General features: G+C 42.5%; 1 protein-coding gene across 11 annotated transcripts in view; it reads right to left on the bottom strand.

Moving 5' to 3' along the window:
* Window positions 1-4,752: 4,752 nt before the first annotated feature.
* FAM49B (family with sequence similarity 49 member B) overlaps window positions 4,753-17,506 on the bottom strand; it is a 137,024-nt gene continuing 124,270 nt past the window's right edge. For all 11 annotated transcript variants that reach the window (XM_014520412.2, XM_025205418.1, XM_006024731.3 and 8 more), the window contains 6 exons: window positions 16,968-17,045; window positions 16,726-16,842; window positions 14,736-14,815; window positions 13,420-13,546; window positions 12,067-12,137; window positions 4,753-5,394 (listed from right to left, as the gene is read on the bottom strand). In XM_014520412.2, coding sequence (XP_014375898.1) covers window positions 5,331-5,394; window positions 12,067-12,137; window positions 13,420-13,546; window positions 14,736-14,815; window positions 16,726-16,842; window positions 16,968-17,045 — 537 coding nt within the window. In that variant the 3' untranslated portion in view covers window positions 4,753-5,330. The remainder of the gene's footprint in view (window positions 5,395-12,066; window positions 12,138-13,419; window positions 13,547-14,735; window positions 14,816-16,725; window positions 16,843-16,967; window positions 17,046-17,506) is intronic.

Here is a 17,506-nt window from a genome sequence, read left to right as displayed (position 1 = left end):
TCTGAAGAAGTACCTGAATAGCTAACCATGCAGGCAGATATTTAGGGAAATTTTCAAAAGTGCTTACAAACTTATGGAAGTCAATGAGGCACCTAGCTGTTTTTGAAAATCCCAATAGTTCCTTATCTGGTTCTGTGGGTAACTGCATGTGTTTAAAATGTTTGCATTTGTTTACATTCAAATAATGCTGTCCACATAATACTGGTATTTGTAGCATAAGCGCAGGCCAAAAATATATTATGTCAGTGCTTTTGTGAAGATGATTAACAATTAAATTTAATTTCCTCTTTAAAGTACCTCTGATTTCAGAAATGCATTTAAATGTTCATTGGGTGGGAAATTATTCCCTGTTAGTAACATTAGTACCATATTTCAACAAACTCTATTCCATTGAGAAACTTCCAAGTAAACACCATATTAGCTATTATAGCCATCACATCTCTATACACCAACGTCCCCCATAAAATGGATTACAAGTCATAAGGAACATTATCCCCCAACAATGGCACTGCTTCTGTTTCCATCAAAGTCTCCTGCTTCGTCCTTGCACACAACTATTTCAAACTTGGAGTCTCATTACACCTACAAGCGAATGGCGCTGTCATAGGCGCACACATGCCCCACTCCCCTCCGTACACCAATATATTTATGACAGATCCCCATGAAAAGGATAACACAGTCCTGTTACAATTACAGTTCCCAAGCTTAAATACTTTAGACCAGGGCTTCTCAACCAGAGGGCTGAGACAAAACCTTTCTTTTTGCAGTCCACTCACAGCATCTGATGAAGTTGTTGCCTACAAAAGCTCATGCCTCTCTGAACCAGCCAGTCTTTAAGGTACCAATGTGCCCTACCTTCTTCCATAGCAACATTCTTTCTACAATACAGGGTATTATCCGTCTTGATGGCCAATTTTTTTTTCTGGTCCTGTCCACCGAGGAAACAAGAATCTAGCCTCCAAATGGGTAAGATTTAACAGGTAAGCTATGAAGAGCTTCACAACACCAAAAGCCAAGAATGCTTATCAGATGGAAGATGATGCTGATGACGAGCGTGGTCTGATAATAGCAAAATGCTCACTTGAGAAACAGACTGCTGTAGCCCTCGTTAAAGGGGCATCTCTCTTTCCTAGAACAGCATGCTTGGAAAGTTTCTAGTACAAGGGCTGGCAACCTACTGCCCATGGGCCAGGATCTGGCTCACAAAGCTGAGGGGTTTCTTGCAGCATTTCGGCAGCATAGGCTTTGACCAGGTGGCCAGAAGCAGCAAAAGTGGCACCTTAGGGGAAAGCAGTGACTGGCTGTGGCTCTGGTAGCACTGACCTGGTTGGAAGTGGCCTGTGCTCATAGCCAAGCTCCACTAATACTGCCCCTCACTGCCATGCATTTGGTACCACCCGTTGTATCACACAAGTCTTACACTGGAATTCGGGGGGGCACCCATCAATCCGGGGGCAGCGGCAGCTGAAGTAGCAGGGCCATGAAAGGGGGGGCACCCTCCTACAGCAAGGCATAAGCCCAGAAAATTTGGGAAATGTTGCCTTACTCCCTTAGTCTATGTACTTACAGCACACATGCAACTCATTCGCTGCAGGTTGACAACTGCAACCGATTTACTATAAATAGGCAATAATTAGGAACCTTACACCTCCAAAGAAACTCCAGTCTTCGGCTCTAAATCCCTGCAAGAATTTCACGACTGTTTGTATTCAATGGGACACAGGACATTGAATGGAGGCACCTTGAAAAGAATCCCCAATAGCAGACATGTAATCATATGTTTCAACATAGAGCTGTTTACACCATGGCTTTATCAACAATTACTGTGTAGTGAATGATTGATCACTTCAATGGCATGGTATTTCTGCTGCTGCTTAGGTAATTAATTTTGTTTGTAATGGAATATGGACACTGACAAACCGCTAGTGCCCAGGCAATGGTTGAACAAGAGCTTGTTTGCCAGTTTGTAGTACAATCATGGTCAAACTAAATGGCTTTTCAGAATCCAACCCATTGATGGAAAACAATGGTTTTGATGCATTTCAACAGTCTGTCACAAAGCTTTCCAGTGACATTTTCTGCAGAATAAGCTTTCAATTTAGGTTTCACTTCATTCTCTCTTGTTGTGACAATAAGCTCCACTATACAACTGTTATGTTAAACATGCACGTTCCCAACTGTACATCTCTGAAGTCTTCAGTAAGCGCACTGAAAATCTCCTTCAGCAGGGAACTTCTATAATGTGAAATCAGTTCCTCCTCCATATTAGTCTTCTGGCAGTTTATGTTAAATTAAGAACTGATTAAAGATTAAGAACAATCTTAAATAAGCATTCTTAGTGTCCAATTGCTTTTACGCTTTGAGGGCAGTGATGAACTTCTGGGGCTTGTCAGCACTAAACTTTTCTATACGCATTATGGGGGTTCCTCCCCCCAATTCCTTACCGAGAACCCAAACAGTTCTGGGACATGGTCAGAGAGAGAAAAGTTACTTACCTGGATGAAAACTGGAGCTCTTTGAGATGTAGTCTGTATTTATATATACTGCTCTCAGTGCAATGACCCATTTTTTTGCATTGCTCTCAGTGCAATAATCAGTTTTTTGGCCAGCAGCATCGATAGGATCACATGTTCATCTTAAATGGCTTCATATTCCTGCAAAAAGGGCCAAAAATGTGGTGCAGGGCCAAGTGCTACTCAGGAAAAAAAGCTATTTTGAAAGGTAGGAGACTCAATCCATCATTACAGTTAATTCATGACAACTAGCCCAGAATAGTTGTTTACTTGTGAATATGGAGTGGGATAATAACCATCTATTGCAATCAATGCCTTTTTCTAGAAGGGGATCTTTGCAGGGGAAAAAAGTGGTTGGTGTTATCTTCTATCTAGTTTGCAAAAGGTCTACTCTTGGTTTCTTTTGTGTACAGGTGTGCAGACCCCAAGGCAGCAGAGTGGTACGGGACATTTGGAAGGGCAAACAACATCATCAGTCTTTGTACTGACCAAACTGAACTTTTCCAACTGAAAATCCTTGAACCCTACGGCCAAGGTCCCATAAATTGAGGAAGCACCTGCAGTATCTAGAGCCTTTTGCAAAGACATTCTTACTACCACTGTCAAAACTAGGGTCTTAAAAACTCTTCTCAATTTTGTGGCAACTTATCAATGAAATGAAAACAACACTGATGTATGAACTCTTAAAATGCACGCAGAGAATTTTAAGTTTTAAATTGTACACTTGTAAAGATGTGAATTTTAAACAAAAAAAAAAGTAAGATGTTTTAGCCTCTCAGCTGGAGTCAACTTTGTTTGACACTTTTTTTGGTAGCTGCCACATTTATTAAAAAGCCTGGTAAATAAAGGAATTCTGCTTCACAGCAGTGCAAAACTCACTTTGGAGCCTGAGGCTTGATCTAGACTGCAAGGATCCTTGTGGCCAGGATCCACCCTGGGGGAGCTACGACAGCGGCAGGTCTAGGGGCAGTGAGGAGTCTGGCAGAAGTGGTGGCAAGGGGTCCCGATGTGGGGAGTCCACTGGTGGTAGGAGGGGTCCCCCAGTACTGCCAATGGGTCTGGGGTCAGTAGCAAGCCAAAGAACCCCAAATTCCATAGCAGACCATGGCCCCAGCATTCAGTGACTAGCTGGTAGCCCAGCAGACCAGACAGTGGCTCTGTGGGGTGGATCTGGACTGGGGGCTGCATGTTTGATAGGCCAGGTGCATGGGGTTTTTTGTTTTTTAATCTGCCTACTCTGAAGTTCAAAAAACTAATCCAGGTCTTTGCAGAGCATTCTTGGCAAAGAATAAAAAAAATTTAAAAAAATCACGAAGAGAAAGCCAAATAGTTGGATGCGGCAATATGAACAATGCCCAACAAACGAGGAAGTACTGGTGGCTCCTCTGAAATGGGATCTGGAGAAATTCCGCAACTTTCATATTCTGGAAGCCGTTATAGTTAATCTGGATGAGAATCACCATCTCATCCAAAGATGCTTTTAGATCCTCGTTCTGGAGCTGTCCCTCAGCCCAGGAATTATTTCTGCTGGCACAGGAATATGTGAGGACAGGAGGTTGGGGTGGTCTTTGTCTCCGAGCAGATGAGAAGACTCTTCCCCTAAACTGTAACATAAGCAGGACAGCCACGGAAAAGACACTGAGATTCTGGTAGGGCCATGATGGTACATTACATTTGGAGCTGGGATTCAAGAAAACAAGGACTAGATGTGCACCCGCATAACTCCTGCGGTGCTTAGGCTAAGAACAAGCAGTTTAAGAATGACAGAGGTTCTCGGAGGTTTAATCAGCTTAAGAATGAAGGAGGCTGCTCAGTTACAAACTTCTTTAAATTTCTTTTTGCACCCCAGTTTGTAAGATCTTGTGGGATATTACTATACAAGCAACATACCATGCAGTGCAAATCAAGGCCTTAAGACAACATGTAAAGTTTTAACTCAGAAAGTGGCTCAACTTCAGTGCTCGTAATGAAACAGCAGAATTTTCACTATATAAAATTTATAAAAAAATTTATTCTTTGTAAAAATTCAAAAGCACGAAAGACATCTCACTCAAAATACTGGTAAATCAAACCACACTTAGAAAAATGAAAGCTGATTTTATTATCTTAACCACAGCCAATCATTTGACATGAACATGCATACGTATTTTGCTACGCACACACCACAGTTTTTAACGTTAGTTATTAAAGGTTAAACATACAACATACACCCTTACAAAAATGAGTCAAAATGCAAACGTAACTTTTAAACAAAACCATTTTTACTCATTTAAAAAAACCTTTGTGTTGGGTACCATTTTGTACAAACACATTTAATTTAAACAAATCTGTTCTTACATTTCCTCATGGTTGCACATGAAAATAAGCTGCAATAGAAAATGAAGTCATTTTTAAATAGCAGAAATAGGCAGTTTTGCCATGCAGAAGAAGCAATATTAAATATTAGTTTTTTCCAAAAAAAACAAAAAAAAGAAATAACCACAAGTTTAAAAATATTTAGTTCAAGTCACAGAACTTTCTCCAGTACAGAGAAATGCAAATGCAATGCATAATTAGCTGCCACTTAAGATGGCTGTTCTGAAAAGTAAAAATTACATCCCAGAATTCATAATTTCTTATTGATTTGGCACAGAAAAGAAGTCTGAGCTTACTGAAGAACAAGAACATATGATTAAAAAAAGGAAGAGAGGAAGAGAAAAGAAAATAGAAAGCAAGGATGAATGAAATAGTAGTTGCAATCACTAAAAAAGTGTGTGCATCTCAGTCATTGCAGAACACTGTTTTCTGTTTTCAGCAGTTCCTAATTCCAGGTAATTGTTATTGCAACATAGATTTAATTTGCTTGGAGGTAGTCTCATCATTCAAATGCTTTGTTGTGTACCTAATAATGAAAAAGCACATTTTACAAAAGCATAATTCAATTTTTGTTTTCCTAAAGCAGTGTTGTGCAACTGGTGGCCCACAGGCCAGGTGTGGCCCCTCCAGGAGTTACGGCTTCCGGCACGGGCACTGCTATCCCCACTGTTTTTCTGTTGCTGCTGCCAGAGTCTCTGGGCTCCCCCCTCCAGTTTCTACTTCTTGCCTCCTCCCCTGCCACAGGCAGAAGAAGCCTGTGACCAGTGTCTTGGAGTAAAACAAGGTCACTGATGAAAAGAACCTTTTTTTTTTTTTTTTTTGGTTACAGTAAACCCTTCCCAGAGGGTAGGAAGACATATTACAAGTTACTCTATTCTAACAGTTCAGACTACTTCAGAAAATTCAGTTTATAAAGATACTAAACCAAAAAAACACTGCCCTGTTACTAAAAGGGAATTTTAATGGATCCCTAACATGAATTTGGGGAGCCCTCTGATCCCATTCAGACTGGACATGCTAGAAGAAGTGAGGAGTGCCAATGCATAAGAGACTGTTACACTATTATTCAGTATGTTCAAAAATCCTCATTAGGGCAGTGATTCTCAAATCAGGGTGTTGGGAGGTAGGGGTAAGGGGACTGTTATAAACTCTGATGTATTTTGAGGTGTTTGTGGGATTGTCATGCATGTTTTCTTGAGTTTGTTTTACTGCTACAGTGCATGCAGTCTTGCTGAAAAGCTGATGTTATGCTGAATTCCTTTATCACTGCATGGATTATGACATGCTGTCTGTATGCATCTTTGTAATACAGGGACATAGTTTAGTCAAAGGAACTGAGAGATGCAGACTTAAGGAAAAATGGAGGAGGCAAACTAGCCCACGGATCTCTTGCCATTTTGTTACTAGGGCAAAAGCAATCACCCTTCCCGAACACCGGCAGAAGGGACTATTGCTGGGTACTGCCTGCCTGTCAGGGGGAAACGACAGCAACGACCAGCCCCACAATAGCAAAGGCTTCTCAGAGAAATGAGTCATAAGCTAGGGCAGGGGCAGGCAATTATTTTGGGTGGAGAGCCACTTAACAAGGTTTGGTTAGCTATCAAGGGCCACATGAGTAGCCCCGCCCCCTGGTCGCCATCTTGGGACTGGAAGTCCCGCCCCTAATCCCTGGCCTTTGCCACTGCAAGTCCCTCCCCTTGCCCTCCAGAAATACTCCTTTTGGGACGGAGGGTTGCCATCTTAGAAGCAGAAAAATGCCAAAACATACACTGAAAGTCAAAATACCTACTATAACATTTTAATTTTATTACAAAAAATAGTTTTGTCATGACCTGTGTTTGTGTAACGTATATAGAGGAGATTGCATAATAACTCAAAAATAAATTCTTAGTCTTTTATAGCATGTGCATGGTGGGGGGAGTGTGGGGCAGTTTGAGAGATGGTGGGGCTGTGTGTTGGGGAGCACAGGGTATGCTGGGGGGGTTATGTGCTGTGGGTGTGTGGCCCTGAAACACGCTGTCCTCTCCTGCAGTCAATGCAGGCAGCACTGAGGTGTGGGTGTGTGGCATTTGTGGGGATCCCACGGTGCAGCAGCAGGCAGGGGCGCTGGTGCCCAGCTCTGGCCAGTGCAGCACATTGCAGCAAGGAGCACAGCCCTTGCCAGGCAGTCTCTATTGCCAGTGCTCCCAGCACTTGCGCAGCATGGGAGGGAAGTCCCAGGCACTGGAGCTGGCTCCCCCATGTTGCTGCTGCTACTCCCACTGTATGTCATGGGGGGGTGGGGGGGTGGAGAGTATGGGAGGGGTCCCGATATCTCCCTCACCCTCACTCACATCCACACCCTGCCCACCCAAGCTCCATGCTGCAGCCACCACCCTGGGCACAGACTCCACAATGCCGCCAGCCCCAGCCCCAAGCTCTGTGCTCCTGCCCAGCTGCAGCCCTGCCCCTGCCCCCAGCTTCCCTACCTGCTGCATGGAGGGAAGGGGACACTGAGGAAGCTGGCAGCAGCAGCTAGCAGGGCTTGGCCATTCTGCCCACGAGGGTGGGAGCAAGGCATAACAGGGTACATTGTGGCGGGCACAGGTGCCTCGCTCCCACCCTCATGGGCAGAAGGGCTGGGTGGGATGCAATTTGTTGGTGGGCACCATGGGTCAAATTAAAGTGCCTGGTGGGCCGCATCCGGCCTGCAGGCTGTATTTTGCCCACCCCTGAGCTAGGGGAATTTCAGCAACTGGGACAATGCTGATTGGGGGAGAGGGGGGTGAAAAGGAGGGGGCTGGCCTGGAGGGTATTTAAGGCCATATATGAGATAGTCATAGTCCTAGGATTATCCCCCAGGCCTTGCTGGAGTCCAAGTTCCCAGAAGGCTAGCAGGATCATCAGGAAGGCTGATCTCTGAAAATAGCAACTAATGACTAAGTTGTAGCCAAATAAGAGGGCGAGAAGCTTTACTTGTCTTTGTTTGATCTGGTCATTTTTTGTTGTATAATTCTTGCTTCGTATCGTATACTGCTGTTTGTTACCTTACTTGCTTGTGGTAAAGCATGATCTCAGGGCAAGTGATATTCCAGGCTTGCCCATTCTATGGAAGGGGGGGACCTAAAAATCATTCACAACCCAAGGGGAAGCTATCTGGAGGTAGCAGAGATTCTCCTGATGCGGCTGTAGGGTCTGGGATAAGGACAGTGGAGCCAAGGCTTGCAGATACAAGGAGTTATCTTAGAGCAAACCTTGGTCTGTTCCTTGGGACAAGCTGCAGGACAGCAGGGAGAAATGTAGGGCTCCAGGGGTGCCTACCAGACAGATTAGCGATAGAGATAAGCAAGTGTGAAAAGATAAGTGCAGGCTCAGGCTCATCCCTGCCCCCACTGCAAGGAGGTAAATGGGGTGCTGCTCATGCATAAGGTTTATGGAGGGGTGCCTCAAGTCAAATGAGGTTGAGAACCACTGCATTAGGGACTAAGCGCATGCTCTACTTGAGTGAAGAGTACAGATTTAGGGAATTTTGGAGAAAACTACTTCTAGAATGTCTAAATTCTGAAGTCAGTTTATTACAGTAGCAGTACCAAGCATTTACACTTGCTTCCCTTTCCTGTACTTCAAATAGGAAACTACTCCAGGAAACATTTTACAGAGGTAGATGGTAAGTAAGATGCACCCCTCTGAGAACAATGTGACCTCTGAAAAGCTACTACAAACTAATCAATTTATAAAGATTATTTTGAAATTATTACTGTTTATCTTGATTTCTATAGCTACTATTCTTATTCCAGTCAAACACAGTGGTTCTTCCTCCTTACCGCAATTGTTAACCCCCCACCCCAATTTCAACTTATTCTGTTAATTTATTCTACGTAATAAACCGGTGATTGTCAACCGCTGTTGTACCAAAACTGCATCTAATTCAGTAGCCTAATGTAGCAATTTTTGGTTCTTATAAGCAGTAAAGATGAAACAAAAATGTTTCCATCCCTCCAACTGGCAATATCATCTTTTTAAATACATGACTTTCAAACTTGTCTTACATTCTAGCAAAAAAGACATTCCAGTACACACTGTTGCTTGAATCGTGTGCGTCTCTTTAAATAGACTGAAGTTACTGGGATCATTCAAAATTCCCTAGCCCAGTTTTCTCCATGTTTTATTACATCAAATAAGCTGCTTTAATGCTCAGAAGCCATTTGCAGAAGCAAGTGTAAATCACTATCCCAGAGCTCATATTGCTTTCTGTTGAGAGAACAAATTTCAGTTCATTTTAGTTAATGAATTAACAGTGACTTTTGAGAGGGCCTAAATTAACAAAAATAGCAGCTAAACTAGAACCATCTACTGACTAGTACTGAGGAAAGTGGGTCAATGCAAATGCATCCTGCTACCATCTGGAACAGGTTACCCAGAAAGGTTGTGGAATCTCTGTCCTTGGGGGTTTTAAGACCCAGGCAGAGAAAGCCTTGGCTGGGATGAGCTAGTTAGGAATGTTCCTACTTTGAGAAGGGGGCTGGACTAGATGACCTCCCGAGGTCCCTTCCAACCCTCTTTTCTATGATTTTAGCATACAGCAAGCCAGTCATAACATGCCATTTGGTTGTCGGGAAAGCCTAACTGAGGAAGTTGGTCGCTTCAATGCACTTCCCAGAGATGTATTTACTCACAATGCAAAAAAACCTATGAAAGTCATCATTAACAACTGATACTCCCTTGCAAAAAAATGCCCGTACGAGTAAGGAATGAATGGGTCCAAGAGACTGTTTCATGTACCAAGAAACTTAACTCCTGAAAGAGAAATAAGACATATCTGGGACAAAGGATAGCCTCATCTGTTATGTGAATAGACAAATATGCTTAGTCCCTTTGTAGCAAAACCCCCAGTTGTTTTGTTTTTTTTGTATTTATTTTAAAATACATTCCCTCCCCTTCCCCAACCATTTCTGACCTTTTCTCTCCCTCTCTTTTCCCTATAGATAAGTATAAGTGAGTTTAGACTTAGGATAAGCTTTAAACATTTTGGTAGCAAGTTTTTGGCTTTGGATATCCACTGTTTTATACTGTATTATTATTAGGTTTGTACTGATTCTTACTGTTGTATATTGTATTATCATTTTCATATTGATTTTTATTGTTTAATATGGATATTGTATGGTTTAAGCCTGTGTTTGTAAGTAAACCAAAGCCATGTCAAGTTTCCATTTTATACGTCAAGCCTCCATCTTCTGTCCTCTGCCTGGGCATCCCATGTTGCAACTGTATGAGTCATGTATCCCTCCCATGTAAATTGGTTCCCGGATGAATGAGTGCGATTGGGAACGATTGAAATATAATGGTAGCAGGCCTCTACTGAATGGCCTGTAACGACTGGGCCATCGCTTCGCATTGATTCATCCAGGAACCACAGACCTCACCCAGGAACAGAGACAAGAACCAGCATTTGAAAGACAAAAGACCCTGCAAAACCAGCAACTCTCACCATTACAGACACCCGAAACTGCACATCCCTGCATGGAGCACACATGCTCAGTACGCCAGGGGCTGACCCTTGACAGGAGGCATGCCCAGGCACTAGGGTCAGACAAGGTCTGCCCCTATAAAAAGGGGCAGTGAAAGACAGACCCAGTGGGACGCCCTCTCCATCTGGACCAGCACCATGCCACACCACCTATCCACCTAGAGGCCCTGCCGGCGACTCCCCTCTGGACAACATCTACTGGACCTCTTTCCAGCTTGGATAGGTAGATATTACCTGCATAGCTCCTCCTACAATTTGGACTCTCTCGCTCTCTCTCTCTCCTCCTGGACTTCAGTGAACTTCAGCCCCTGCACCAAGCCTCTCTAACCCCTGCTGCCATTGTGTGCATGGGTGTGTGCATATGTGGGTGCAAGGGAACCAATTTGACATTGTGTCACCATCTCCCCTGCTTAATAAAGCCACTGTCATTTGCAACCCTGAGTTGGGTCATGTTTTACTGAATCCCAGTCCCTTCCTTATCTTAAATTCCAGCCTCATTCTCTCTCTCAGCTCTAGCCCCCACCCCTCTCCACTAGTTTCCCTATCTCCTCTCAATTCCTACTGCCTTTTCCCTGCAACTTTCTGCTGTCTTTCTCTGCTTTCCTGCTGCACTGCCGCCTGCTGCTTTTCCTGATTCCCAGTTCCTCTTAACTGTCCTGCAGTTTTCTCCAGCTTCCAGCACCTACTGTCACTCCCTGCAACTTCTCTAGCTGCCCTGGAGCCATCCTCTGGCTCCCCAGAGCACTTCTTTAACACCCACACTTTCCCTTAGTCCCATTTTTCCCTCTCCCCATCTACCTTTTCAGCTCCCTGGTAGCTCTGGCTCCAGACCCAGCCTCTGTGCCAGCATGCTTCCCTGTTCTGCAGGCTTTGGGTTTGTCTTTTACTCAATTAAGATCAATTAACCTAAAGTTACCCCTGAGCCTCAGTTCTTCAGACCAGGCCCCTGTAGTCTATCGGTTCTAATCCCAATCCTGGTAACTTTAACTCCCTACACTTCTACTTTCTTACCTTAACCTTTCCCCAGGAATTTCAAGTACACCAAGCACATACATATACACACACATCACAACACCCAACTTCGGAACTCACTTGTGTGTATGTGTAGGTGGGTGGTATGTGTGTAAATTAGTGAATACATGTATATATACAAATATAGATATCATTGTGTGTGGTATATGAATTAGTAAACCACATAGGTGTATTGGATGTGCAGGTGTTGGTAACTGATTCTGTCTAAATTTGGTGTGTAGCGTGTCTGAGCTTAAACTGGTGATGTGTGCATGAACCTAAACTAGTTATTTTGAACGTGTGTATCTGAGTTGCTGGTGTGTGTGTGTGTGTGTGTGTGTGTGTGCGCGCGCGCGCACACACACACACACACACACACACACGGCATTGTGTGCATGATATACGAATTAGAGATCTGTGTCTAACTTTTGGGGTGTATAGTGAATGTATTTGAATTGGTGATAGGTATGCATGTGCCTAGGCTGGTTTGAATGTGTATGTGCCTGAGCTGATAGTCTGCGTGTGTATGCACCTAACTGATTTGTGTGTTTGTATATGTGCAATTGTGTCACACCCTCCTGTCTAACAGCGCAATATTGAGATCCTGAGAGTTGGCCTGACCCCCCAGGGCAACACCTTTTAAAAAGAAGCTCAAAACCATTTCAAATTAAAAGTAATTACCTGAGAGCATTTAGAAGGCCTTCTACACTGTTAGGAGGCTGGTCCTTAAGGACTTTGATGCATCCTTTCATCTAGAAGTGAAAACAAATTAAACACTTGATATCAGGTAAACTCCAAACACAAAATGGTTGCCTCATATATATTCTAGATTCCTTTTTATACAAGTTAGTTGTCTGGATGCTGGACAGATGGCAAAAATTCAATATTCTGAGGTCACCCCTTAAAGCAGAATTGGTTATCTCGTGAGGGGCTATGACACTGAATTCCACACAGCCACAGGTAGTGGAGTATCTACATCAAAGTCTGCTGTGTGGATCTGAAGGGAGATTTATCTTAAAGACTGTTTTCAATTAATGTCTGCCTGTCTCTATGTGCTAGGAGGCGAGTATGCAGGCCATGTGGGAGGGGGGGTAGCGGGGTGGCTAAGCCCAGGGCAACCTCCCCTCTCTCCCCTACCTTCCTAGGGCAGTGCAGCAACAGCAGCTCATCATGATAGGGAGGCAGGATGGCTACTTGGTGCACTGCATCATGCTCTGTCCTATGTAGGCCCAGCCACCAGCAGCTGCAGTGCCAGGACTGCGCAGCACCAACAGGAAGCTGGGGAAGCAGGGAGCTAAGGAGTCCGAGCGCTGTGCATCTTGGTCTGGCCCTGACTGCAGCAGAATGAAGCAGCGCAGGGCAGAGCCCTTCCTCCTCAGGCTCCTGGTGGCAGCTGGATAGGATCAACTGGTCGCCTTCCTCCTGCCCCCGCCCCAACAGCTCAGCAAAACTCATTAAGTGGCCCTCCAGACCAAATAATTGCCCACCCCCGCCCTACACCCAGTGCAATGCAATATTTATTTTTAAATATTTTCTCAGGTTTAAACATGTAGTTTTACAGTACGTCAGGCTGTGCATTTCAATTACAGAACAAAAGGAAGGTAGAAGGCTAGAAGCCATGTAAATCAGTTAGGATAATGGCAGTAGAAGAATTATGGAACAGTGGGAATAGGTTGTACCACCCTGGGCTGCTGATCTGTCAAACGTTCCAATATTTAATTAAAATTATACAAGCACTTCTAAAGATGTAGATTTCTGGATGCTGCTAGATTTCACTGAAAACTTGTTTTCTGCTTTTCCTCTTAAAATACGTTTGCTTGTGTACTTCAAAGTACATGAAGGAATTCTTGCCGTATTGGCAATATAGGAGGCTGATTGCATACAATAACCCAATTAAGAGAATCTCCAAGGATGTGTATTTGTTACTAATTAGCATATTGAAAAAAATCACCGCAAGATAGGCGAAGAATAAGTAGTGTACACAGAATTAAATTATACACACACACACACACAGATTGGGGGCACCACACTTACATCAATTTTTGAAGTTTTGGCAAAAGCGCCCACTGGATGCACATGGTCATAGAGTATGATGACACCCACCATTACCCTCAGACAGAATGATACTGTTTCCTCATTTGTAAACCTGCTTCTGTATTCACTATCATGTTAAAACAAAAAAAATATAAATCAATCAGTTACTAACATTAAACACCATATCAGACTTCCACATTTAATGCTGGAAAACAGGTGACCCAGAGAGAAAAGACCCAGACCCAACACAGAAGTCACATTATCGTACCCAAAGCCTATTATTTATAGATTGGAACAGCAACTCTCTCAAACCCAAAGTGGTATCCTACTACTATAACAGCCATTTTTCTTAGTATTAGGTTTTCAAATTGTAAGTTTTCTTGTATTCTTTTGCAAAAACAAAACAATAACAACAAAAAAATCTTCTTACTCCCCAAGTAGAGACCTTTGGTGTAATCTGTTCCCAGTTCAAGCAAGCCAGGATTTTTGCGGTCAAAAAATTGGTATTGCCCAAAATTAATGAGCGAGGCTTAAGTGCTGTTCATCAGCAATTTAAGATGCTCTTAAGGGCAGCATAAATAAAAAGTTGGGAGTCCCTTCTTCATAGCTGTCAACACAACACACACAAATACTGCGGTCTTCGACCAACCGCAGACCTTGCTGCTCTTCAGTTAATAAGGACATACGTTCCCCCGTACCCAAACAGTATATCACTAGCAACTTGTTAAGGATCCATAAACAAATAGATTTTTAAAACTTAATGCATGGGAGTTTTGCTTTTTCTTCCACATAGCCACAACTTGCTATATTTACTCTACAGCTACAGCCTTTAAGCTTAGCAGTCCTCATACTGAATATTCCTCACTGAAAGGTACACGTAGACGTGCTAGATACAGTACTACACCTCCCCTGAATTCCCAGGAAAGATCAATTATATGCACTGTTTAAAGCCATCTCTCAAAATGTGCAATAGGGCAGTTGTGCTCAGTTTCTACATTTTCCTGAACTATACATGAGGCAAAACCATTCACAAAAGTACCAAAAGGACTTCTACCTTTCAAACTCTTCTCTACTTCTGAACTTTAAAGTATTCTCAGAGAAATAAAACTGTCATTTGTGCAGCTAGCCTAAACGAGAAGTTAATCACAACAAGACTTGCAAGGGAATTTGATTTTAACAAGTAATGCCTTTCCCAATTTGCTGATTTATCTATATTTAGTTTTCATCTTAAAGCATTATGGGCTAGGCCAGGTTTGTCTATAGGCCTCTAGGTCATTTGTAAACAAAATTAAGAACTAAATTCAGCTCATACTTACGGAGTTTCCAGCATGACTCTGCACACACTAGCCATGGTGCTTAAACAGTCCGTAGTATTTTCTATGGGTAAATTTTTATTCTGTGAAAAGGAGAAATGAGTTCTTACATAGTGTATCAAGAAAGAATTTTATAGTATAAAAACCTATTACAATTCCAGGTCAGCACACACATCAGAACTGGTGTCCTAGTTAAATAAATGTTAGTACTTCATCTAAGGAAATATAATATTACAGTTTAATATGTTAAGATCACAGTGATCGACTCTCCCTCCACTATTAGTTTCTTTATTGTACACTTCATTTTGACTCAACATTGATTTTTGGGGAGTTTGTTCTTCTGTTATTTAAGCAAGGAGCTTAATCGACATGCCATCAAGAGAGGGAACAAATCTGCCTTGAAAGATAAAACAGTATTTAACTGGAGATTATCTGCTGCAATATTTATAATGACAATTCATTTAAAACAAACATTTTAAAAATTGTACAGGGTGAAAAAAAATAAAAAGGCAATTTTTTTCAAAACTTAGTCAAAAACTGCAATTTCAAAAAGTAGAAGACCTGCTCATTGATTGCTATCTGAATTGTGTACTTTTTCTTTTGGAAGGAAAGCTTACAGATGAACTTAAAAGTTTGCACTTTTACACTGAAAAGAGCACAAAATACTTCAGTAGCGCACAGCATGAGGTGGGTGGGTGGTGCACGTGTCCCAGGTGCCACTCAAGGAGAGGGCCGCCTTCACCCTCCCATCCACACACTGCCTGCACCAATGGTTGCAGGAAGCAGTTGGTGCTGGCAATGTACGTCAGAGAGAGCAAGGCATTCTGGGAATTGTAGTTTTGCAGAGCAGCAGTGGAGTTCGCAGTTGTTATGGGGAAAACCAAATCCCATTTTTGCCATCAAAACCAACATATTTTTTGCTCTTTTGACATGGGTGTTGGCAGCAAAACAGGGTGAACGTTTCCCCTTGGCAGCAAAAAACTCCACTGTCACTTTAGAAAGCTACGATTCCCAAAACACCTTGCATTCCATGACACACGCTGCCCAGCTACTGAGTGCTGCCTTGTCTGGAAGCCAGAAGGTATGGGAGGGGGAGAGGGAGCTGCGGGGCAGGGCATGGTGAGAGGACACATTCTTCGGATGTTATGCCGCTGGCAGCGCGTGCACTCTCCAGGCAAGAAAAACCTTTACCGAAGTAGCTAGAGTTACAAGGCACAAAAGTCAAGACATGGAAAGCAATAAGAACAGAAAAGTCACAGTAGCAGGGGGTTGTGGACTGTATGTCAGATACTTAAATGGGTAGTTCCAGAACAAAGAGTAAGAAGTTACTTTCACTCTAGGATACTATACAGGTTAAAGATTTATTTTAACCTAAAAGTCTCTTCTTTGTAAGTACATTCAACTACAGGTATCAGAAAACACTCAAAGGATCTTGGAAAAAAAAGTCAGAAGTGCATGAGCACATGGACATGTGCATGTGAACAAACATGGAGTTTCCCTTAATTTGCTTTTCCATTTCAACCACAGAAAAAACACATACACAAACACACACTTCATTTGCTGCTACTTTGCTTTTTAAGAAGGCTTTTTAAATTAATTATGGCTACAACCAGGAAAGTCACTGTCAAAAAGCCCACAAGCTGTCTCTCGCACACTTTTCCTGAACAAAATATGTTTTTACTGATTTTTCCAGGCCAGAATTACTATAGGACACCTGCCACATATCTACTGGAAGGTCAGTTGAATCTGTCCTTTCTTTAAATAAAAAATTAAAATTAAAATTAAAAAAAAAAAAAAAATGTACATGGCTGGCTGTAACACTTAATTTTTACAAAATGAGTACATCTGATCTGTAAATTAAAGCTGTGAAAAATCTCTTCTGAAAGTCGCCAGGACAAAAACCTGTAACATGGCTGCAATTATCCTTCACAGGATAGCCGCATTTTAAGGTGCACCTTCCAAAGTAAAGAAAAACCTATTAACAGATACTCACCTCTGACACAAATTTTGTTGTCGCATCGCTTAAGGTTTTCAACATTGGCGTTGCTTCAGCATAAAATAAAGACATTCTGTTTGCCAATTCGTTATTTACTTCATTTTCTCCCTCTGCCTAGAGGAAAACGGATACAAGAATCAACAACAAACTGATTCTTATGTTAAGCAAACAGAATACCATAAAGACAAAACAATTTAGTGCTGAGGGTTTTTTTTTCCAGTTTTGGAGGGGTTACCTACTGGGACATTGTTAATCCTCATACGGCTCAAAGTTCTTCTGTAATAGCTGAAGTCATTCTGTATAGCAGGATTTGTCATCTAAAAAAATATAAAAGTGAATATGTGTGTGACATATTACAAAATAGGATCTAGAAAGCAAATTTATGAAGGTTTGCTAGTGAGAGGTGAGGAGCATATCAGACTGCCAATTAAGTCACTAGGTTTATACAGAATGCCCAGCGCCTTGGAGTGCTTTAAAAGTACGTATGATATGTATATAGCAAAGAACAGGCAATCTTACATTTTCAGAATAAAAGCTAATCTTCAGGGGAAGATAAGATGTTCTAATGAGTCTGGGTTTGTGAGGTAGAGGAAATCTTGCCAGTTTAACTCTCCTAGGTTTACACCACTGTACCAATACCCATGCAATTCGTTTTCTGGGGCATTAACACAAAAACTTGTTGGAATGAGGAAGCATAGGGTTACAGATGCATGCAAGTGTACTATGACAGAATGGCCAATTTTTAATGGGGAAGGAAGGAGGGGGGAGCAGCAGCAGG

Source organism: Alligator sinensis, unplaced genomic scaffold (genome assembly GCF_000455745.1).
Source record: "Alligator sinensis unplaced genomic scaffold, ASM45574v1 scaffold307_1, whole genome shotgun sequence".
In the NCBI taxonomy this organism is placed as follows: Eukaryota; Metazoa; Chordata; order Crocodylia; family Alligatoridae; genus Alligator; species Alligator sinensis.
This window is presented reverse-complemented; position numbering and strand designations above follow the sequence as displayed.